Source organism: Cyanidioschyzon merolae, chromosome 20 (assembly GCF_000091205.1).
Source record: "Cyanidioschyzon merolae strain 10D DNA, chromosome 20, complete genome".
Taxonomy (NCBI): domain Eukaryota; phylum Rhodophyta; class Bangiophyceae; order Cyanidiales; family Cyanidiaceae; genus Cyanidioschyzon; species Cyanidioschyzon merolae.
The window spans coordinates 613280-636525 of NC_010146.1; the positions used below are offsets into that span (position 1 = coordinate 613280).

The 23246-nt window shown below is 53.9% G+C and overlaps 9 protein-coding genes and 2 non-coding genes across 11 annotated transcripts, besides 1 other annotated feature; 8 read left to right on the forward strand and 3 right to left on the reverse strand.

Annotated features, from left to right (window-relative positions):
* Nucleotides 1-43: 43 nt before the first annotated feature.
* Nucleotides 44-286, forward strand: CYME_CMT245C (retroelement; the record flags this gene model as incomplete). The annotated part of the gene is made up of 1 exon (XM_005539203.1): nucleotides 44-286. One exon carries the CDS (start codon nucleotides 44-46, stop codon nucleotides 284-286), a length of 243 nt encoding a protein of 80 aa, XP_005539260.1.
* Nucleotides 287-2331: 2045 nt separating this feature from the next.
* Nucleotides 2332-3915, forward strand: CYME_CMT246C (hypothetical protein, conserved; the record flags this gene model as incomplete). The annotated part of the gene is made up of 1 exon (XM_005539204.1): nucleotides 2332-3915. The coding sequence occupies one exon, from the start codon at nucleotides 2332-2334 to the stop codon at nucleotides 3913-3915; it is 1584 nt and encodes a 527-aa protein (XP_005539261.1).
* Nucleotides 3916-6420: 2505 nt separating this feature from the next.
* Nucleotides 6421-9684, forward strand: CYME_CMT247C (hypothetical protein; the record flags this gene model as incomplete). The annotated part of the gene is made up of 1 exon (XM_005539205.1): nucleotides 6421-9684. The coding sequence occupies one exon, from the start codon at nucleotides 6421-6423 to the stop codon at nucleotides 9682-9684; it is 3264 nt and encodes a 1087-aa protein (XP_005539262.1).
* An 800-nt stretch (nucleotides 9685-10484) lies between these two features.
* CYME_CMT248T lies at nucleotides 10485-12021 on the forward strand. Its single transcript, XR_002461703.1, has one exon. It is a non-coding gene; the product is annotated as a hypothetical transcript (transcript).
* Nucleotides 11632-14568, reverse strand: CYME_CMT249C (similar to S-M checkpoint control protein Rad4p; the record flags this gene model as incomplete). The annotated part of the gene is made up of 1 exon (XM_005539206.1): nucleotides 11632-14568. One exon carries the CDS (start codon nucleotides 14566-14568, stop codon nucleotides 11632-11634), a length of 2937 nt encoding a protein of 978 aa, XP_005539263.1.
* CYME_CMT250T lies at nucleotides 14355-15495 on the forward strand. Its single transcript, XR_002461704.1, has one exon. It is a non-coding gene; the product is annotated as a hypothetical transcript (transcript).
* CYME_CMT251C (similar to light-inducible protein ATLS1-like) lies at nucleotides 15100-15450 on the forward strand (the record flags this gene model as incomplete). Its single annotated transcript, XM_005539207.1, has 1 exon — nucleotides 15100-15450. The coding sequence occupies one exon, from the start codon at nucleotides 15100-15102 to the stop codon at nucleotides 15448-15450; it is 351 nt and encodes a 116-aa protein (XP_005539264.1).
* Nucleotides 15496-15502: 7 nt separating the features above from the next.
* On the reverse strand, nucleotides 15503-16801 carry CYME_CMT252C (phosphoserine aminotransferase; the record flags this gene model as incomplete). The annotated part of the gene is made up of 1 exon (XM_005539208.1): nucleotides 15503-16801. One exon carries the CDS (start codon nucleotides 16799-16801, stop codon nucleotides 15503-15505), a length of 1299 nt encoding a protein of 432 aa, XP_005539265.1.
* A 904-nt stretch (nucleotides 16802-17705) lies between these two features.
* Nucleotides 17706-19357: a sequence feature (possible transcribed region).
* Nucleotides 19358-20188: 831 nt separating this feature from the next.
* On the forward strand, nucleotides 20189-20830 carry CYME_CMT254C (hypothetical protein, conserved; the record flags this gene model as incomplete). The annotated part of the gene is made up of 1 exon (XM_005539209.1): nucleotides 20189-20830. The coding sequence occupies one exon, from the start codon at nucleotides 20189-20191 to the stop codon at nucleotides 20828-20830; it is 642 nt and encodes a 213-aa protein (XP_005539266.1).
* Nucleotides 20831-21207: 377 nt separating this feature from the next.
* CYME_CMT255C (hypothetical protein, conserved) lies at nucleotides 21208-21759 on the forward strand (the record flags this gene model as incomplete). Its single annotated transcript, XM_005539210.1, has 1 exon — nucleotides 21208-21759. The coding sequence occupies one exon, from the start codon at nucleotides 21208-21210 to the stop codon at nucleotides 21757-21759; it is 552 nt and encodes a 183-aa protein (XP_005539267.1).
* Nucleotides 21756-22997, reverse strand: CYME_CMT256C (pyruvate dehydrogenase E1 alpha subunit, mitochondrial precursor; the record flags this gene model as incomplete). The annotated part of the gene is made up of 1 exon (XM_005539211.1): nucleotides 21756-22997. One exon carries the CDS (start codon nucleotides 22995-22997, stop codon nucleotides 21756-21758), a length of 1242 nt encoding a protein of 413 aa, XP_005539268.1.
* Between the last annotated feature and the right edge of the window lie 249 nt (nucleotides 22998-23246).

Genomic DNA, 23246 nt, shown 5'->3' on the forward strand with positions numbered 1-23246 from the left:
AAAGGCCTTTGACACGGTCCCGCACGAGGCTCTATTTTAGAAGATGGAACGAGCCCAAGTCTCCGGAAAGTGCTTGGCGTTCTTCCGTGCGCTCTATGCAGACTCGTGGATGCGCATCCGACTGGGCGATGGCTCAAGAACCCCTTGTATAAGAATCCGCCGTGGACTGCGACAGAGCGACCCCACATCCCCGCTCCTTTTCAACATCTTCATCAACGATCTGCTGAACAATTGCAGACAATACGGGCTTGAGGTGCCGTGGATAGACTGTGGAGATGCTCGGTGAGGAGCGCCCACATGGGAACCGCCTCGCAGGCCTTCTATTTGCGGACGATGTCGTGCTGTTGGCACCCGCCCCGGGAACGCTTGCGGGTAGCATGGAACAAGTCAGCGCCTGGACCGATCGCTGGGTTATGAGCATAGGAGCATCGAAGTGCGGCGTCATGCTCATCCATGGAGACTCGCAGTGCATTCGCAATCGCTCGTGGCGGTTGCAGAGTCAGGAAATTCCAATCGTGGAAAAATATCGCTACCTGGGGGTCTGTCTCACGCCGACGCTCGACGAAAAGGCACACATCGACGAGATGATCGCCAAGATGCATAGACGTACAGCGATCGCACGCCCATTCCCATCCGACCCCTCTATCCCCTTAGCAATCCGTACCAGGGCACGAAGGATGTGTATCATCCAGCCTGCGACCTGGGGTGCTGAATGGTGCGGCATGAAGCACCCAAATGCCTCGCGTCTGCAGACAGCCGCCAACATGGCAATGCGACCCGTTGTTGTCGTTGGATGCTCAATGCAGAGCAGAGCGACCAACCCGCCTGGCACTCGGACTTGAACTCCAAATACCCTCGACAGAGGCGATAGCAGCAGGCTGCCGGGCATGTATACGGGCCAAAGGGCCCAGCATGTGCACCTGGTTCAGTCGGATTCTCATGCAGACCCCAACGCACCGCGAGAAAACTTGGATGAAATCGACGCAGATTTAGCTGAGGCGCCTCTTAGGCGAAAATACGCTCCACTCGTTCCCCAGAAATATAGAATTCTCCCGTCGCCTCAAGCGAACGGTCCAAACACCAATATGGGAAAGTAGACACGGTACCAGTCGCGCCAGTAACGCCGGCTTGACTCTATACCGGAACTACAACCTAGCATACACATGCAAGTACTGGTAGGAGGCGCTGGAATTCCCGGGACTTGCTCGAGGTACCCAGTTGCTCGCCAAAATCCGCGTTGGTGGCTTCCGGCTGGCAGCACCGTCTCTAAGCCGGATAGGAGCACTGGAATCGCACTGGGAGTTACACTGACCCTGCTGAGGAAACGAGACCCCCGAAACGCTGACATATTTGGGCATACAGTGCCCGCGCTGGAAACAGGAGCGCAGCGAGCTCCTTGAAGGACAGCAGCAGCTGGGCATCACCTTGATAGCCAAACGCCGGACACTCACTTTGAGTGTAGCACTGGCAACTGATGGTCCGCTAACCGAGCCTCAGCGCTCATTAGTGACGAACAAACTCACACTTTACCTTCTAGGCAGCAGTTCCAGCGAATCGGATACGCACACGGGGCCAGTGCGCTTTCTGCGCCTACCCACTGTGGTGGGTGTCAAGCACAAACCCGCATTGCCAACCGACAACAAAGCACTCCATGCATGATCACGAAGGAGAGAGGCGGCTCCCAGGATATATCCTAACAGCCAAGTTTCTCCAGCGTGTCGTGCAGCGAAGGAAAGCCTGCATCCGCAGACTGTCCAAGCACAAACTGACGACGAGACCCGATTCTACGTCGGGTGAAGCACGCCTCGAGCCGACGCCCTCTGTGGTATAGAAAAGCTGTTCCAGCTCGGTGAACTATCTGCTCTAGCATTTAAGGTGCAAAGGCGAATACGGAACGGCAGGTACGAAGCACACACAATAGGACGTATGAAACCACCAGAATATCCGAGAAAAAGTCTGGGTAATGTAACTTGGAGATAGAGGGTTTGATGGATACTTTACAGTGCACTGAAAAACACAAAAAAAAGTAGGAAACAAATACACATAATTGGAAAACGCTCGCCTAAGTAAACGTTTTGTCGATGAAAAAAATGCATTCAGGGCACCGTCCGACAGGGGCGCGCACGCCGCTGCCTGCCTGCCTGCCTGCCTGCTGGCTCGTCGAGTGGCGCCGCCCTGCCAGGCGATGCGCGTGCCCAGTGATGCGCGTTGTCCGTTTTGTCCCTTTTCACTCCGTTTAGACAGCACACGCGCTGACGCGACGCTACTCCTGCTACCCGGCGCTCCGCGCTGTGGCTCTGCGCTGGTCCAACGTTTGGTGCCGCAGTGGTCATGGTCACTGTGGAGGACCTTTTGCAACAGACAGTCCCTACGGGGAAGCGTCGTAGTGTGAGAAGCTCTTTAAATGACTCCCTAAACACCACCGCGAGTTCTACTGTGGCAAGCGCGGGGAGCCAGGAGCCGGGACACGTGTCTGCGCCAGCGGCAGGGCAACGCCCTGCTTCCCCGAAGCAGCAGGCGTCGGAGCGCGTACAAACTGCGGGGCGTTGGCGCATCGGAAGTGTATTCAAGAGGCTTTTTCAACGAGCAGCACACCGGCCTGCTGTGCCGCAGCCTTCAGCGGAGAGCCCGGCCAATCCGGACGAAGGCCCCATCCTCCGACGGTACTCGGAAATAACCCGGGAGCTGCTTAACAACTGGGTCGAAAGCGACGCGCCGGAACTGGCGCCGCCGAACGACAAGCTTGGTGAAGAGCGTGTAGAGGAAGATAGCACTCTAGGGGTCGACCATAACTTGCCGCCTAGCGAACGTTCATATCGGAGACGCGTATCGCGGAGACGACGGTTTATACGCGCCATGACGTGCGGGATTGATCCTAACCCAGAGGATGGAGATGCGGAGCCTACTCCCCAGCTCTATGCATTTCGTAACCAGGAACTTCCAGCGGTGAAACCGCTCTTCCTTCCCTGGTTCGTGGCATTGATTCTACTCGTACTGGGTGTAGCCTGCCTGGGTATCGGTATTTACCTCTCCGTTACGAACAACTCCTTGCGCCGGTCTATACAAGTGCGATACGACGACAAGTGCTCCCTGAATGAACAGGATTGTGTTGTTCAAGTTAATGTACCAGAACGATTGACTGCTCCGGTCTACGTATGGTATCATCTCACAAATTTTTATAGCAATCATCGCATCTATGATGAATCTAGATCAGCTCGCATGGATGAAGGGCACTGGCCGCTGACCTATTCGCAGGTTCGAGACTGCCTACCCAAGCTGTACGGCGGGAATGTAACAGCGAACAATCCTAACGGGTATCTCGTACCCTGCGGGTTGATTCAGTACTCACAATTCAACGACACCATTCATCTGTGCTCGAGCCCCGATGTTTCCGCCTCTAGTTGTACAGTCCTCAGCGGAAATGACTGGACGGATGTTGGAGTTGCCTGGGAGAGCGATATTAATGCACTATACCACAATGGTACCGTGGATCCACCATTTACACCTGCGGTGAATGCACGCATCACGAGTCCCGATTACATCGTCTGGCAACGCATATCCAGCGGATCGAATTTTTTGCGTCTATATCGCATCATTAATCGAGACCTTGAACCCGGCAGGTATTCACTCAAAATCGCAAATAATTTCAATTCATATGCTTATCGTGGGTCCAAATATGTGAATATCGGCAAGGTTGCTGTCTATGGCATGAGGAACACGGTGCTTCAAATTGCTTACCTCACGACAGCTGGTGTGCTCCTGGTACTCGCGCCGGTGGTTATGGTGACCTACTGGTTGAGCAATCGCCGGATTGCAGATCCCAACAGCCGATTCTTGAAACAGATCATGGACGAGATCGACGATGCAGCGTGGATCGGAGAAGCGCCCGAATCTGCGAACTCGAGTGCGCTGTGAACCGCAATGCCGTGTGCCCTACAGTGCTTTCACGTGCAGCTACACGACGACTGTACCTGTGGTTGCGCCTGTCCATGGTGAACGCAGGGCAAGGCGCACAAATAGCGGGAGCGCCTCGACTATGGCACTCAAATGGGCCCCTGCTGGACCAGCATCCCATGGGAGGTACTCGTCGACTCTACTTAGAGAGACTGTGAATCATACCGGATTCTCACTGGCCTGCATGCAGTTCATACGCCTGCTGAACTTGTTTTGGCGCGTGCGCCCTGTGTCTCTGTGAAACAGTTTGGGTAGCATCTAGTTCTGAGCGTTGCGTCTGGCAGAGCTGTTGAGTTCCTTGTAGGTTACTCGCCCATGCATATATCATCATGGCGACTATCCGGTCTCGGCGACTTGTTCAGCGAAGGCGCCGGGGATACGAAGCGTGAAACTGAGAGCGCCGGTTCCCCTCGTGATTTCCGTATCAGAGTTACAAGGTGTTAGGCCTCGCGATGCGTGCAGTCCTGGAATGCACGCTCCGGCACAGTGTTGCCACGTTCCGTGCTGGACTCTACGTTTGCGAATTCACCACTCGATGCGAGTCTGTGCATACGCGGGAGATTCGCGCTTGCAAAGCTGCGGTCCAAATTGTTCGTTTCCGGTTTCTGGTCTGTATTTCTTGTGTACAGTGCCTTGGTCAGAAGGAGCGGATCGCTAGGAGGCTCAGCATCGCGGGGTCCGACGGTAGGGCCCAGGTCGCGTTGCCGGCGCATCCAGGTCTGTAGCTATTCGTGAGAAACCAGATGTGGGCTGTCGGATCCCGTGTTCCCGAATGAGGCAACTCTTCGTGTTGCGGTCGAAGGAGAAGCTCCTTCGTATCTAGCGGAAGGGCGAGATTCCGCCAGTGTCATCTCACAGGCAGCAACACAAGCGAGCACAAACAACCTCCAAAAACTGCGCGCTCGCAGCATGAGCGCCGGATCGTAGCCCCTGTTGCGCGCAGCTGGAAACCTCACTCCGATATCGAGCGCCCGCCTCGATAACCACGGCTGGTTGCTTGCGACCAGAGGCGGTATCCAGGCGCCGTTACCATGATCACACCAAACGCGGTCTAGAAGCTGAAAGCGTGCGACCTGCATATCATGTTCATTGGGTACTCAAACGAGCGATTTTGTTCGAATGTTTGAGAGCGCCCGCGGCAGTGCGTCGAGTTGGCCTCTGATTGCGCCATGGAGCTTGTCTAGTCGTCGAGAACATTTTGCACCTATGCTGAATATCCCGTGACATGAACTGAAATTTCACACGATACCTTTATTGGCTCGTGTTCACGCTGAGTCTAGCCGTTGTTATCACTGTGCACCTGTCCTAAGAAACTCGTATCGTAAACTGCAATTCCAGACCGTGCACTGGCCGGTTCGCTTCAAAGTGGAAAGTAGCATCGGCGGCGTTGTTCGATATTGGCTGTGAACGGGTTGGTGACCTGCGTGGGTGTCTTGTTCACCTCAACCCTCTTCGCTGCTATCCGTACTACGCGTACGCCAGTGCACAGGTTGCGCTCGATTCTAGCGTGCTTCTGCAAATCGCAACTAGACTCCCGAGAATGCACACGGACGTGCCAAAAGTCCTCTGCAAAATGCCTCGTAGGCCATCAGATACGGAAACACTGAGACCTCCCTGAATTCCTCTAACTCTGAGACAGAATTTTGGTCCCAAAGCCCACAAGAACCAGCCAAATTCAGAAGACACGTTTACCTGTTTGTCAGCGTTGACCGTTGGTATGCGAGCCTGCTGGTGCAGGTGTCGTACGCGCTCCGTAGAACTGAGGCACATATTGCGCCAGCGATCCGATATCGCTGTGAGTCCGCCGAAGGGCCGGGCATATACACTGCATGGCTCACCCATGCTACTGATACTACCGTTGCAGCAGCAGCAGCAGCAGCAGCTTATGATGATGGTGATGCACCTGATCATGATGCTGCTGCTATATATGCCCCCACAGATGAGACTACAGCAGCAGCAGCAGCAGCAGCAGCAGCAGCTTATGACGATGGTGATGCACCTGATCATGATGCTGCTGCTATATATGCCCCCACAGATGAGACTACAGCAGCAGCAGCAGCTTACGATGATGGTGATGCACCTGATCATGATGCTGCTGCTATATATGCCCCCACAGATGAGGCAGCAGCAGCAGCAGCAGCAGCGGCAGCTTGTGATGATGGCGATGCTACTGCTACAGACGCTACTATTCGTTTTACAGATTCTATAGATACAAGTGCGGCAGCGGCGAGCGACAATGGGAAATCTGGGTGGTGTCAAGACCGCGTCGGGTGCGGCGCCGGGCAGGCGCGCTCGATGATGACTGGAAGCGCTGGAGAATCGCAGTGCAGCATCGCGTGAAATCGTCAAGCTATTTTGGGCGGTTAGCCCTGCTGCTGCTAGCTGTCAAACTTGGACCCGCTGAGCAACCACTGTCCCTGAGACATGCTACAGTGACAGCTCGTTTGCTCTGCTGCGCATCATCCGATGAATATAGTGTACAAACTTGGAGGAACTTTGGCAGCATCCTCGCAAGATAACCGGCCCGCGGAAGCGTTTTCGATTAATGTGCACAATTGGAGTTTCGGCAGTGCAGTGACCCACTGGACGCTTGCCGACTGGTGTCATCAAGGACCTGACCTTGTAGCGGCAATATGTCTCGTTACCGGAAGCGAAAACGCGAGTCCGCAGAACAGTTTAGGTGTGGAAGGACCGCAGAGTGCGAAAACGCCAAGTGTTTTGGTGTTTCACGCGGAGTCGCCGCAAGAGCTGGTTGTGTTGGCGGCACCAGCCGGGCTTTGGCCGAACGCCCTATCTTGGCGGCCACCGCTGGACACTAGATTGTTCAGAGTCATCACGAACAGAGAGGGCAAACAACGAGTTGCTGAATTCGCGGATGTAGAGCAGAGCCAGCAGTTGGTTTTCGGTGCTCGTTCGAATTGGCCAAGGCTTCTCGTTCTGCATGGTTGTTCCTTGTGGCGAATATGGGGACCTCATGCCTCTGGTTTTCGGGTAAATCGTTGGCGGATCACACACGAGGAAGAATGCATGTGGCAACTTCGAGATATCTCCTGGATGCCTCAGTTGGACCTGCCTCTGATAGGGGTTTGCGGGCTTGCGGCGAACGGGGAAGTGCAACTCTGGATTGCTCCAGATACTGAAGATGACAAGGGCTTGTTTGCAGTACACACGCTAACCATCTGCGAACCGCGGATCATACTCGGGCAACTTAATTTCATCAATCCAGCTGTCAGCTATTTTTCGTACGGCGATGCTGAACTGCATCAGCCCTGCGCTGCATTTCTAAGATCGGAGCAATCATCCGCTGAAGACAAAAATGGGATAGCGAGCATCCAGACTGAAGATTGGCGGCTTGTTTGTGCGCGTGTCGTCTACGCAACGCAGGATAACGACGATTGCTTCCAGGTATGTGAGATTGGATTTCTGATTCCCTGCACGAGACAATCCAACGCAGAGACTTGCAACGCTGTGCAGCCGCTGCCGGACCGTGTTCGAATCATCGCAAAACCTTTGGGATCGATCTGTCTCTCAACGAATCGTTCCGGAGCAAGTGAGTTTCCCACAGGTGCTGATCCGCTCGTGCCAAGCGCTGGGCTCGCAGCCGAAGCACCAGCTGTGCCCTGTCGATTTCAGATATGTCCCAGCACTGGAGATATTTTCATCGTCATCGAGCGTCGCGAGGTTCAGCGGTGGCGCTTTGACTCCAAAACCGCCCAAGATGGGCTCTCGAAAGCCCTGGAGAATCACACCATATCTGGACGAGTCTCTGAGCCGTCACCCAGCGTCGACAGAGAACACGGCCTTTTGGGTGATCCTTCGTGGTCGCGCGTTGGAAGCTTTCAACACGAGCGGACCATCGACACAATGCGGTTGAGCCCAAACAGCCTCTTTGTCCTCCTTGGTAGCGGCGATGCTACTTTGACGGTCCTCAAGGGTGATCGGGTCGCATGGGCATCGGGCTCGACACTGACAGGATCTCTGCAGATCGGTCCTATGGAGGTCGCAGCGATGGCGATCGCACCGTCACCACACGCTGGCTGCGCATTCGTCCTAACGAATGCGCCCGTCGAGTTCGGTAGCATTGTCCAGTTGCCCGCAGATCACCTGGACGCCAGTTTCATCGCCAAGACGCTGTGCCGAATGATGCAACATCGCGAGGGAGCAACTGAACGCGTATTCGACCTCATTACCCGCATCAGAGACGAACCCAAGATATTTGCCCAAATCGTCAAGGCTTTGGAGCAGTTACACGCTCCGCGACGCTGCTTTACGATGTTGATGCTCTGCCACACGCTCCTAACCCCGCTTTGGTTGGCGCTGAACACCATATCCGTACCCGTACGCATTCTGGAGTCGCTATCGGGCGTCATCGCGTGCGCGAGCCACATGTACGCATCCGCGGACCACAACATGAAACCGTTAGACGTTCGACTCGAACGCTTGCGCCTGTTTACTCGCCCTCGTCTCAGCCAGCTATCAACAGGAGATTCAGAGCGCATGTTCTGCGCAGCACAAAAAATACTCTGCATGGGCGCTGCCTGGATTCGACACGCCGCCCTAACGACAATGCTCTTCATGCGAGCGGATGAGCTGCCGCCCTTGTGGGCTGCCTTGCGGCGGCAAGATTGGGCATCTATGATCCAATTTATCAAGCATCAAGGCGTTGCCTCGGGTGCAGTCGACGACCGACGGGTGACCCCGCGTGACACCGCTGCAGCGGCAGCGGCAATGGGCGATTGGGGCGTCACACCGGGCACCGGCAGTGCCACCTCGCAGGTACTGATCCATGATTTCCTGAGAGTATCGTTTCACTTCGTTCACGACCCGTATTATGTTCGCCTTATCAATATCGCTTGCTGTTGCGCTGTTGCAGTTCTAGCAGAGCTGCGCAGTTTGAGTTTGATACCACGGGAGCTGATCGCACGCGTTCGGTTACAGTTTGATCTGGAAACGGGTCACCAGATTGCGGCTGCTATCCAGGATCTCCGCGATGCCTGGCGTGGTATGGATGCGGAGCTGACGCTATTGCTGCGTACCCAACGTAATGGCTATATGGCAAACTCACCGCGGCCTGCTGACTTGAGTGACGCTATACGCACACGATTGGACGCACTCAAGTCAGCGATTCATCGGCACATGCTTGCAAACATTGCCGTCGCTCAACGTCTTTTAGAAAATCCTCACTTTGCTCTTGAGCGCCTTGAAGACTGCGCTGGCATGTTTGGAAGCAGCATGCGTGGCTTCTTTCTTCGGACTGCGCCTCTGCGCGTATCGTCGGATATGCTCTCTCACGATGCGGTTACCTGCATGCCTCTGGAGGCAGCTGCAGGACGTCGGCGATGTTCACGTACCGGTCTGGTAGCCACTGAGCTTGAGGCCAGTTCCTCGACAGAGGATGCGCTACTCCAGACGTGGCGGAATGTATCGCCTTTTGGTGGTGTCTGGTACGTGGACAGTGCGGCCCCTGCTCATGAATTGAAGGCCAAGTCCGATGTTGGAGCGAACCAAGACTCGTTCGTGCCATCTGCTGCTGACAGGGAGCCCCGATCTCCCCGCGACGGTACTGCGACAATGGTGGAGAGATTCCCCGACTGGTCGTTGGTGGGCAATCACCGCGACGTTCTTTTAGCCGATCTAGATGATCTCGGACCTGATATCGATATGCGCCATGTTGCATCAGGTTTGCGAGATGAAGTTTTTGGCGAAACGCACCGCATAAACTTGGCCTAGCTTGTGTTCAGTGTCGTAGGTGACCACACTGCCTGTAAAATTCATGAGAGCGCACTCGTAGCGTGCAGTGCCCGCATCCGTATCGAAAGGCGTTCCAGGAGGCCCCCGGAGAGGCGTCACGGACGCGCTTGCTGCCCGCCCCGGTTCCTGAGGTTCAAATCCGCCACAACGAATGCACTGGAATCATCACGCAAGTTTTCCATAGAGCATGCGCCGCGAATGGGGTACCCGGTTTCCCAGTGCTTTTCCACATGTGCAGCCATCGGGGCAAACTTGGGGCAATATGCAGCGCGCTGGTCGAGGCTCGAGCTCGTGATATATGTCGTTTGTGTCTTTATTCAGGTCACGGGCTAGAATACTGTGTGCAATGGATGACCGTTGTATGCAGGCGCGACGTTGAAACCTGTACTTGGGAGACGCGCTCTCGTTGCACCCTGGAGTTGTAGAACGACGCTGGCTCGAATCCTGGCTTGCACCTCTGTGCGCTCGACATTTGGAACCTCAGCTGTGTTGGACTTTCGTTATCCTGAATAGAGGCTTTCTCGAACATTTACACGCTGGAGGCTACAACTGCGGAACGTGCCGCGAAGTCTCGCTCTATCCAGTTGAGAAAACTGGTCTTCTTGAAGTTCTGCTAGCCTCTGCGCGGCGTCTTTTTCCTGACAGCTGCAGAATAGATGAACTCTTTACTGGATTCTGTTTTACGGCATATGTACGGTGCGCTGCACCTAATATGGCTCTGTCGATTGGCTAGCCGCTCCGAAGCGGCTAATGTCCGCGCATCTAACCCAAACCTTTGCATTGGTTCAGTTTAACAGAGGGTACTGCAGACGTGCATCCCAACGGGTGCCTTCACTCATGAACATACTCGCTGTAACAAGTTGCAACCCTGGAGCGCATTATTGACGATGACTGAACGTATCTGAGGAAGCGGGCTTCGCTGCTCATACAGAAGCTTGTAGAGAGGTCGAGCGACTCGCGCAAGGCCGTTCGAAAAGCACCACGTCCATACGGACAGTTCGGTAAGCCTCGACGCACAACAATTCTTGGAACGTCGCTGTACATACCGACGGTTCCGGGGAATTGCACGTCTTGCACGGAAGTTCGTTTTCCTAAACACACGAAGTTATACCGATGTCCCGCAACCAAGCGGTGCCAAGGCCAGTTTCTCGCCCGGGCCTCGAGCTTCAGGGCCACAGCTGAGACGCCTTTCAAACCTCTCCCAGCAGGTTTGCTTATGCACAGGCTTTCTCAAGTGGCTCCGAGTCTTGCCATCAGCTCAGTTGGAAGCCTGCAGCCGACGGTGGCCTCCGCGTCCCGGCAAGTAAACCAAAGACCGGGCAGGGACTCGCGTCGCTCCAAGTTGTCTACGAAGACCAGCGTGTTCTTTCGCGTTCGCTGCAGCGCTTCCTGCAGCTACGAATGCTGCAAAGCACGCATGAGGAGGTCTTACAGGGGTATGCGGGAATCCCATGGCAAAGGGTTAGCTTTTGATTGACGTTTCTTTCCCAATAGCGGGAGCATGCACTTGGAGGTAGTCCACGAGCATGACGCAATGTGTATGGAGAGCGCTCGCGACCCATACCTGCATACTGGCTTACACTGCGCAACCAGCCTCTCGGTGTTCGTAGCGCACCGCACCAGCAACTGAGGAAAGCATACCAGAACGTAGTTTGCGCGACCGCTGCAAACATTGATTGTTCAAGGACTATGCGGGGAGTACGCTACCGAGCCGAGGGACGGAAACAACACATGCCGTCGTCTGCCGCCGCGAGGATAGCAGGATACCACTCTCCTCAAAGTGAGCCGCTATTCCAGGCAGTCGTATCAGGGCCAGTGTGATAAACAACGACCTGAGAAACGCCAGAAAGCGCTTGATAATCGTCATCGTCACTGGAGTCAGTATCACAGGAACGGCGCATGCTCTTTTGAAGATGATTCCGACCACTACGCAGTCATATCAGGGCCACTGTGATAAACAACGACCTGAGAAACGCCAGGAAGCGCTTGATAATCGTCATCGTCACTGGAGTCAGTATCACAGGAACGGCGCATGCTCTTTTGAAGATGATTCCGAAAGAAGTTCGCTAGGGCTGCAGAGGAAGCCTCTCTGTCTCTGGGCTTAACGGTACTTTCAGCTTGCGATGCTGACTCCTTTTCTATTCGCAGTTGGGCGCTGGGCATCGTGCTATGCGGGTCCAGGCTCTGACCTGCCGAATCATTATGGACAGCGTCAGAAAGCTCGGGAACATGCTCCACTGAGGTACGAATGCCATCACAGACCTCATCTCTGCAAGTTTCCACCGCACAAGTGCTTCTCCGAAGCTCATGGGAACTTGTATGTAAAACCTGAGTTATCTGAGCCCCGGTTTCCTGTTGAGCACCTGGTTGCGGCGTCTGTTCATACCTCGCTGATATTGCGCTGGATATAGGCACAGACCCCTGATTCGGCTGCATTGCAAATCTGCCGTCGTGTTCGGCGTCTAACATCCGTTTCAGCCCCAATATGGTGTCGGAGAATGAGAGTCGCCGGCATTCAGAACCGGTGACACGCTCAGTAGCTTCCGCTGCCCAGCGATACTTGTCGTTAGGGAGAATGCGGCCCGCGGCAACGCAGTCCAATAACCACTGTACCCGCAAGGCTGGAATATTCCAGAGCACTGCTCTCTCATATTTCTTCCCTTGCGGCGACTCCGAAATGAGCATATCGGTATGATGGTGGCGGAGTCGTTCCGAGTAAGTAGCACCGAGCAACCGGACCAAGTGTTCGAGGGTTCTACGACACAGCACCATCTGGAACGTTGCTCCTGGGCCGTAAGAGGTGCGACGTGACTGGAAAAATCCAGAAACGCAGATCGTTTTCCCGCAGAGCCCTTCAAGAGGAACACGAGTGGGCAGCGGTTGGTACCGCGGGTCGGTGAGATAATCGTGAAGCGTGTTATCCCGGAGACAGTCCTGCACCCATTCGAGCGTTACAAGTGGCGCATTTCGCGTTTCTTTGGATGCAAACTGATCACCATGTACCGAAACAGCAAAATCTATAGTCGTCGCTACCGAAATGCGTCGCTCATTGTTCACCGAATCAATCACCTGGGCTCCAGCAGCTCGCAACTGCTTTGCGACAGAAGCAGCCAGAGCTGGCTGTACACGTATAAGAGGAATGAGGCTCACGCAGGTACCGCGAAAGCAGCTACAAGTCTGGGGTAGGAGCGACCGAGGACTCTTGCTTGCACGAGAATCAGCAGCATTTTCGCTCCACGCTTGAGCATGGTCCCGAACGCGGGCGCTTGCAATGCTCAAGAAGTCCGGAGGAATGCACTCTTGCCGTGCAACGCAAACTTCAAGCCACTGGAGTGAGCACCACATCACGCCAGAGCGCCAGCTCCACTGAAAGAAATCGAAGACCTGGGGGTTCAGCTCCGCTGCCAATTCGGATGGTGCAATCACATGTGTGATCAAGGGACTCCAGAATATGTGCAAAAATCCACCGGAACGACGAATCCAAGCTCTAGCACGGTATCTCTGGTCCTCGGAGAGTCCAAACAGGAAAAAATGAAAATCCTCCAATGGACTGGTAAACGTTTCCGCGTCATCGTCGTCTTGTGGAGGGGAGCATTCAGCAGAAACTGGATTCGCTGCGCTCGAATTCACCGAAGACGGTTCATCGACAACGGCCACCGTGGCATTGTTCAAGGTGCTGCACATGGAAGTACCCCAGTGTTCGGTGTTTTTCTGATGACCAGCGGGAACATGATCCTGGGAACTTGTTGCGCCAATGGCTGCAACAGCTGCGCACGCTAATGGAGGCGGTATGTCTGCTTCTGCGAGCAACGTGCTCACCTGATAGGTGCCTAAACCCTGGAGCTGATCACTTTCGGGCTGGGGCCCCAGCACAGCATTTCCCATCAAAGAAGCGATCCGTTCGTTCGTAGTTTGCAGCTGGAATTCGGAGGACCCTTGAAACCCCTCTGCTGCACATGGTTGGGGTCCACCCTGGGAGCCTTGGGTAAAGTCCGCATCCGCGAGATCCGCTGCAGTAATGAAGTAGGGTTCGCACTCTACGAGCCTCTGCTCGCTCTCGCATCTCTCTACCCAACAGAAAGATAGGATGATGAGTCCATGCCGCAGCGCATAGCGTACTTTGCGACCACTTGCTCGATGCACGACCAAATGAGTAGAGCAAGTGCTAATATTCCGGACATACTGACCACCATACTTTGTCACCAGAGCGTTCAACCGATTGATCTCTGCGTCCAGCAACTGGGCAGAGCTAAATTTCAGGCCAGCGAGAGGTTCCAGCTCGTGCTTCATCTCAGGGCAACGTCGCCGTTGCGCCCAGCATTCCTCGAGCCAAGCTGGGCGAAGGATCCAGATGCCATGGCGACGACCTACGAGTACTTTTTTCGTGTCAGCCCGTGTGGCGAGAATGTGGGTCACATTTCGCCGCAAATCGCCAGAGAACTCGAAACCAACAAGACTACAAAGGCGTTCTATGCGCGATCGCTGCTCTGCTGATAATCCACTGCAGGTCACGACGATCGCAGCTCGCGCGGGCGTCAAACATGATATCATTTCGCGTGCTGCTTCCTCGTTTGTTTTGCAGACGCTCATTAGCTGAGGGTTTAGCGCATGTTTGGGAGCAGTATCCATCGATACAATTTCAGAACAAAGCGCTTCATGAGTAGAACCGTGAGCAGTGTCGAACTTTTGGTTTCCACCGCCATCGAGGGAGTGTTTCGGGTGTAAGGCCGGGGTTTCTTCGACGCGACTGACCGAACAAGTTGCCGAACTTTGCGCTGGAGTACCCGTACTAGGCGAGGATGGGGCGGTGCACGGTTGCAAAGAGCCGACCTCGCCCCGAGCTGCCCTGCACGCTTCAGCCATAACGTGCGCCGTTCCGTTGCGCGCCTATGCACTTTGCGCTTCGATACCAAGTCCAGGGGAATCGCAAGCCTTCTCAGCAGCTCGACGCCACGTTTGATCCCTTTTTGGCAGGTTTCCTTCGCACAGGTTCCAGAAGATGCCTCACTGACGCTGGAGTACGCCCCAGTACTGGGTCCGATCCCGGTGCGGTGGTGCACACACGAGCGGCGCCTTCAGTAAGGAGCCGCTAGCGACTGAAAACAGCCGCCAACAACGATCGCGGTAACCTGTGTAAACCCTGCTGTAGTTTTCCACTCTGGACACCGTTTCCGCAATACACGTCTTGTCCCTACCTAACAAGTTTAGGCTCTCAGAATGGGGGCACGCTCGTGGCCCAGGGAGATGTCATGTTCGTCACGGCTGTGGCGTGAATGCTGCGCGGGAGGCGCGATGGCATTGCCCTGCCGCCCTGCAGAGGCGCTTACGCTACTGTTGGCGGGCTCCGGCAACCACATCGACGACACTTGCTAACTGTTGGCTAGTTCGAGAGTCATGCCTGCATTCACGATAAAGTGCAACGTTGAACTTTCAAAGGAGAAAGCTACAGCGCTGTGTAAGGAGGCGAGCAAGGTCATGGCTGACATTTTGGGGAAACCCGAGTCGTTCGTGACTGTGACTTACGAGGTGCCGCTAGCCATGACCTGGGACGGTAACGAGGAACCGGCTGCCGTTTGCATGCTACTTTCTCTTGGAACCTCTAGCCCGGAACATAACGTCAAGGTATCCGCCAAAGTTGCAGAACTTTTGCGTAAACACTGCGGGGTGCAGCCGAGTCGCTACTATGTGGAGTTCGTGGACCCTCCGCGGAGCGACCTAGGTTGGAATGGACGCACTTTTGCGTAACAAACACAGCAAAACACTTTTAGACGAAATATCTGGGAGGTAAAGATGGGATCTATGCTGAATTGTTCGCAACGACTTGTGCGTACGCCCAGTCTATCCATTTCGTAAGCAGCTCGATGTCCGTCGCATCCACCGTGGCCCCACACCAGATGCGAATACCTGGCGGTGCGTCCCGATAACTATCAATATCATAGGCTACTTGCTCGTCCTCCAGTAACTGAGTAAGCTGCTTGACCGCGTCGCGTTGAATTTTGGTGAAACGGAGACAAACACTGGTGCAACTGCGCGTTCGCTCGTCAAGGGCGAGAAACTCGATCCAGTCGCGGGAACGCACCCACTGTTCGAGAACGGCTAAGTTGCGCCGGCTGCGTTCCACAAGAGCAGACAAGCCACCGATAGAATCCGCCCAGCGTAGGGCGTCCAAATAGTCTTCTACGCACAACATGGAGACGGTATTGATCACGTTTCCTTCAAATATAGATACATCGAGTTTGCCCTTCTTCTTCAAGCGAAAGATCTTCGGTAGCGGCCAGGGCGGTGTATACTGCTCGAGGCGTTCGACTGCTCGTGGAGAAAGTATGAGCATTCCGTGGGCTGCCTCACCGCCGAGAACCTTCTGCCAAGAGTATGTCAGCACGTCAATTTTGTGCCATGGAATGGACATTGCGAAAACAGCAGAGGTTGCATCACAAATGGTGAGACCTCGACGCTGGTCCGGTATCCAGTCAGCATCGGGGACTGCGACACCGGAAGTAGTTCCATTCCAGGTGAAAACGACGTCGTGTTCAGCAGCATTCACAGCACTGAGGTCTGGTAACTCGCCATATGCTGTTGCTTTGAATTCGCGCACGTTTGGCAGTTTTAGATGCTTGACCGCATCCTCGTACCAACCCGCACCGAAGGATTCCCAATGACAAATATCTACAGGCAGCGGGCCAAGAAGATTCCACATAGCCATTTCGACGGCGCCGGTATCGCTTGCGGGAACAATACCCACCAGGTAGTCCGACGGGAGCTCCAGAATCCTCTTCGTTTCCTCGATCGCCTCTTTGAGTTTCTTCTTCCCTATTTTTGAGCGGTGGGAGCGCCCAATTGGTGCATCCGATAACGCTTTCGCTAGATCGTAACCAGGACGCTTCTTACAGGGCCCCGACGAAAAACACGGCGACAGTGGGCGATCCTGCGGACGGGCTTCCGAGTGCTCTGTATTCGTTGAGTCCATAGCTGTCACCATAACCCAGCTGCATAAACGCTGCTTGTACTTCGTTTTCGCTGATCTAAATTGTTCTGTTCTGTTCTCACGTAGCTTGATAAGTGGACCAGGTGTGATGAAGAGCGACCCCTTGCACATCAACACTGGCCTTCAACGCCCGGCGTGAAAGTGCTCTATACACAAAGCAACCCCGTTGCCGCTTGCGATCCGGCTAAGAGCTCGTCAAAGTCTTCCTCGGGCACTAAAGTCGGTATCCTGCGTGCAGATCGCCCAGTTGCACTCACTCCAAAAGTTTTCACGCAATCGTACGGAGCTCGAGTCCTTCCAGTAAAGATACCAAGCAAGCAACCGTCTAGAAGACTAGGGCGCAATCCGTTTGTGTAAGCGCGGCGGCTGCGGCGACGACGATTGCAGCAACTGCAGCGCTTGCAAAGCCGCCGCAGCGGTACACCCATGTCAGAATGAAATGGAAGGGGCCGACTGGCTCAAGCAAACAAATTCGAGTTATGGTCTCTTCCCGATGTTATGAACATCAGCCTTCGCGGGCTTTTTCTGTGACTGCTTCATATTCCTCTCCCTTATCCGTGGCTTTACATACACTGCTCTCGTCCTTCCTTCCCGCTCCGTTGTCAGCTGGAGAAGGATGTTGATGGCAGCGATCAAGTCGCGATTTTGCTGGTTCAAGCTGATGTCAACGCATTTCATGCAAATCCGAAAGTCGCAATCAAACCTTCCTTTGCCATTTCTAGCTTCCTTGATCGGAGCCTCTTTGCGCCATGAGCAGCAAGGACGCTTCATCGTGGTCGCGTGTTCCAACGAATCCACCACTTCGCCTCCCCATTGCCGGCCCCGCCACGCATGAACGCTTGCCCCTTCGCTCGATGCAGGCCCTTGACAGGCACAGAGGGCTCCTCACAATGCCCACCTCCGGTTTGGCGACCGCTGCAGCACTCGACGATCACGGGCGTTTCCTGCATAATCAGCCCGGCAAGTGCTGTGTCCACTGCACGCACACGTGCGAGCTCTTCCATACCATACAGGGTTTATGGAATGAGATGCGGCCCTAGATGAAACGAGCTCCGGAGGGAAGGCTCAGGGCTGAAGAACACGTCGAGAAATTTCAATCTTTGTACGCCCCTTTCGTGCGAAACGGCAACGCATACTCTGACCAACGCAATCACTGTGATGACTAAAGTGAGCGTCCAAGACCCTTTTCCATGCGAACGGAATAGAAAGGGACCTGCGGGGGTATGGTACCTTTCGTGAGTTGCACTGTGCTTGCGTCGAATGCCGATTCGCGAAGAGCCTCAGAGAGCAGGGAATTTGTCTTCCATACAGAATCGATTAGTTGGCACGACAATTTCAGGGAACGTTTGGCATGAGCAGTTGAAGAAGCCGTCCAGAGACGACGTCGAGTATTTTCACTCGTCAATCCAGCGGCGCGAATTGCTGCGCCTAAGACTTGTCCTGCAACGGATAAGATCGACAACTTGAAATATGCGTGATTCTAGCACGCTACACGAACGTAGGGAGGAAGCGCAGAGGTCGTCATTTATGAATCGAACAACGATATCGCTTAGTTTACGAGCTATTCATTGGGACGTCGCGAATCATCTTCGAGTCGGCGACTGCGCGACTGACAGCGGCATAACGTTGAAGGCACCGCTCCGAAAAGACGACTAGGAGTCCTGAACGTATGCATGAATTCGTAAACCCTCATTGCTGTGCTTCGAATATCGAGGTTGTACATGTAAAAACAGTTCGGGAAAATTCGCTAGGCAGCAACGGAGCAAGCTGCTCAGTGCTTCATTTTAGTTTGTACGGGTGCGGCCAAGTCCTTCCCAGTAGCTCCTTCCGCAAAAGGCCGCACTGTTGCGTTCAAGTGAGAATCTCTGTCATATTGCGACATCTAATGAAACAGTATGCGCTTTTCCTGTCATGCTTAGTATCTCCATTCGAAAGCAGTCGCACTGCAGCCATCAAAGAGGCTCTACTTGCCCTCCAGCAAAGCTTAGGATAGCAGCACGTGTAGCCTCTGGCAATGGCAACTGAACAGAGGATTTTGTTTCCCAATCCTCCGATTCCAGTTCAGCCTCGTCCAGACACCAAAGTTCGATGCGTATGCAAGGTAGAGGTTGCCTACTCCGGCGAGTAGTGCTCTCGATAGAGCCTGAGGCTGCCTCTGTTTCCGTTGACCAAGCTATCTCGGTCTGCTGTGCGAGCCTCGGCACCTCCCTTTTTAGCGTCTCAGCGACCGCAACCGTCCTCTGTATGTTGGCCCCGTTGCCTAGCAGTAAAACAGACTTGGGCTTCTGCCGGGAAGCGCTAACTTGCCCTAGTTCTCCCGCCGTCGAAATTTCTTTTCCTTCCTGACCAGCCTCGACAGCTGGCTGTTCCTGGTTAGATAACGTCAGAAAAGCTCTCGCTTTTGCAACGAAGTAACGGGACTTTTTCTGAGAGGTGATCGTAAGAACGAGCTTGTCCTTCGGAGACGTCAGTTCGCAGTTCATAGCCTTGGCAACACAAGTTCCTCACGCTTCAAGCAGCACGTAATGTATGCTTGCTCCTTGAGGCTCGCTACGTACATAGTCTCAAAGCTACGCGTCCACACCCGCAGGAAGAGGCATGAAACTTGTAATAGCTTGGTTTAATCAGAACAATGGCGAGCACGCCGAAAATACCTGAAGTGGGCGCTCCCAAAAAATGTCTCGCGATAGTGGAGCTTAAATATATATCTACCCACGCTCTGTCGCCTACCGGCCATTTTTGACCTGCCGCCTGCTATCGGTTTCAGTTTATCCAGGCACACCTCGAGCCTGAGAGGCTGCCTCACAAAGGTGGATCGTCTCAGCTCCTCGGGCCTCATCTTCAGGATCAAACATCGTCTAATATTGCTAGCAACTTCTGAGTCTCGGTTCACGAACTCCTTGCGTGCAGTGCCCTCTGGTTGGCCTCATCAATGCAAGGATTCCCCGAAAACATGCCATCTGTGGAATGAAGGTATCTTCATCGCCCTGCGGGCGAACAGCTTTTCTCGCCTACCTCACCTCTTGCTTTTCATTATCTTCTTCATTGCTTGCTCTTGTTTTCTTGATGATCGCCGAGAAGAGATTTTTTCGTTTTTTTTCACAGCAGCCAGCGAGGACTGTCCTCTAGGATCCCCGACTTCCATGTGCGCACCTTTCCATTGGGGTTTTACTCTTGAAAATGAATGCCCTTCAAGAGAATCTGCTTTAAACCGCAAAAAAGCAGTTGATGACACCCACCAGGTGGCGGAACGCAATTCAGGTTAAAGATCATAGTCTGCATCGCGTCGAGCGCGCGGATCTCGCAGGACTGACCGCTGCTGCTCGAAAACTGCATTGATTTAGTTGCAATCCTCTTACGTGGTGTTCTACGTGGAATATTACTGCGCCTCTAAAGAGTCTGTGCGGGGTACTTTACTCGAAAAAGAGTTCAAGTTGGGTAGGAAATATCGGATACGTTATCCTAGGCGCCTGAAACGTCCGTGCCGTAGGGCGCAATATGCAGGCGCAGCCTGCGAGCTTTGTCTTCAGCGGCCAGAGCAGGCGACAGTCGCTTCGCAGCACCCACCGCAACTTAGTTCGTCGCATTATATGTACCTTTTCTACACGTGACAACTCTTGGACTGACGGCCTCGTGGCTCGGCGAGGAAGTCCTGCGGATCGCGGCGTCATCTTCCGCTCAATTCTCTCTGAAGGCATGAATCCTCTTGGCATTCGGACAGAGCGTTTTCTGGTCGTTGAAGAGAAGGATTTTCAAAGTCAAAAGAATCAGATAGTTGGTTTCGGCCAGCTGCGTCCTCTCTCTGCAACGGACTTAGAGTTAGCCTCTGTTTACGTTGCACCTGCGTATCGCAGGCGAGGCATCGCATCCAGGATCGTGGCCCACCTCCTCGAAGAGCAAAGGCGATCCTTGCACTCGGTCTCGGGCCCGAAGAAGCGCAGAATCTTCTGCCTTACAGTGGGAAACGAGAGCCTCTACAGCAGAGCCGGATTTACTCGCTTTCCCCTCGATCAAAATTTCATATGGAACAGCGACATTCCGTGTGGGCTCCGGTTCGAAATGCTAGCGGGTCGTGTGGTCGCAGCTCTTGTGAAACCACAAGACGTGCTTGTGCTGCTCTATACAATCCTTGAAGCATGAAATACAGCCCAAGGAGTGCACCGCTTGCGGCTACCAAGATAAGTGTTCACACGATAAATGACAAGACTACTCGTATCGTGCTTGGTCTCCGTGCACCGACCAGTATCCTTTGAATAGTGCGACCCATGAGGCGAAACACGGATTCTGAAAAATTTTCTTGGAGCTCTTGGAGTGTCCGTGTCAAGAGACTCCTCTCTGTGACGCGTGCGGAAATCATTTGATAACTACGGGGACCTAGAATGCAGTTCGGTCGAGCACTAGGAACAGTGGGGTTCCTTGAAGTTGGCGGGAAGAGCAAAACAGCACTCCTTAGTAAAGGCTCTCGTCGTGGAGTAACTTTCATTTCTCCCAGGGTTTCACGTTGAAGTGGGTAAACGATGCCGCTGGAGGCGGTAAAAGTGGGGTTGGCGCTTTTCGGCACAGTTGCTGGTGCTTTGGGAGCGTGTTCCGTGCCCTTCCTATTCACTCGCTGGCCCTACGTCGCTACCACGAACAAAGCACTTTGTGATCTACGTGAAATACTGAAACCCCTGGCGAAACCGACCGCATCTTTTCTTGATATCGGTTCTGGAGACGGCTCTGTGGTTGAACTTGCAGCAATGACTGGCTTTGGCTCGAGCTTGGGTATCGAATCGAATCCTGTACTCGCGTTTTACAGCAAGTGGCGACTGCGAAAACTAAGAAATGCTACTTGCCTCTGGGGGCGGTACCAAAATATGAACTTTTCCGGAATCGATACAGTTTACGTGTACGGAGGAGAACAGATAATGACTGCTCTGGGTGAAAAACTTACGGCAGAACTGAAACCAGGCGCAACCATAGTCTGCAATTCTTTTCCGCTCCCAAAACCTGAAAACCACATTGGAAAAAGGTGCTTATTCTTCATCAGGCGAGCCGGTAGCTTATATATCTACCGTGTGCAAAACTAGGCTTCATAGCCATTGTCGATGGAGGTGCCCCGGACTCGAGTCGCTTCAGTTGTATACAGATGTTTCCACAACAACTCTGGCGCCGGCTCGGGGGCATCCAGCGCCCTTTTGATTGCCTCGTCCACATCCTGTCGAATTGCCCTCTCAGTCTGCTTCAGCTCATCAGCAGTCACCCAGCCAACGTCTACGAGTCGGCTCTTCACTTTCTCGATCGGATCACGCGTTTTTCTCATTTCATTGATCTCATCGCGTGTTCTATAGGTTATGCCAGGGTCACTCATCGAGTGCCCGTGATAGCGATATGTCTGCATCTCCAGCAAAATGGGTCCATTTCCTTGTAGACACCAGTCTTTCGCAAACCGGGTGGCCTCTCGAACCGCCAGAACATCCATGCCGTCGACACGTATTCCGGGAATGTAAGCTCCCCGCGTATAGTACAAAGGATTAGCTGCTGCTCGATTTGCGGATGTTCCCATGCCGTACTGATTGTTTTCAATCACGTAGACAACGGGTAACTTCCAAAGTGCGGCCATATTAAATGATTCGTAGACTTGGCCCTGGTTTGCCGCCCCATCGCCCATCATGGTTATAGAGACAGCGTTTTCCTTTTTGTATTTCGCGGCAAATGCAAGGCCTGTTCCCAGTGGCACCTGAGCTCCCACAATACCGTTGCCACCAAAGTAGTTGTTTTCCGGAAAATACAGATGCATTGAGCCGCCCTTACCTTGCGAGCATCCGATCGCGCGACCCAGAAGTTCCGCGATGATGCCCTCCACAGTGTCGCCACGCATGAGCTGCTGGCAATGGTTGCGATAGGCAGTAATGAGATAGTCGTCAAACGTAATCACTTGTGACATACCAGCCGCCACTGCCTCCTGCCCGTCGTATAGGTGGCAGAAACCTCTGATTTTTTGCGCTTTGTACAGCTGATCGGCACCGATCTCCATCCTTCTCATTGTAAACATCAACCGGTGATACCCCAGAAGTTCTTCTCGGGAGGCTTGAACCAACGTTTCAGGTCCACGATCCAACAAATACAGTGCGAACGGTGAAAGTTCAAAGTTTTTCGTCGAAGGCGCAGAGGGCTTCTCCGCTCGGGCCTCAACCCGCTCCCTCTGGACTGCAGCTGAAGCAGAGTCCGTGCTCCCAGCTGCACATGTGAACCGCAACCGTCCTCTTGAGCAGACACCCCACAACCTTCTAGACGAGGCGCGAAGCGCCATCCAAATAAGATGCATGTTCTGAGTACTGAACACCGCCAACAAGTTCCAAAAGCGTCGAACGACCAAAGCCGACGTAGTGCACTTTGCGGTGCAGTTTCCAGGTATTGAAGAAGAGCTATGCAGGCGAAAGGTATGCAATGCTTTGAGTAGGAGCGACCGCACCGCTCGACAGCGGCTTCGCGGGCGGCGCGCACTCTATAACATTGTTCTCGAGACCAGCGTCTGCAGCGTGGTGTGCCAGGCTTTAAGCAAGGTTGGCTACGA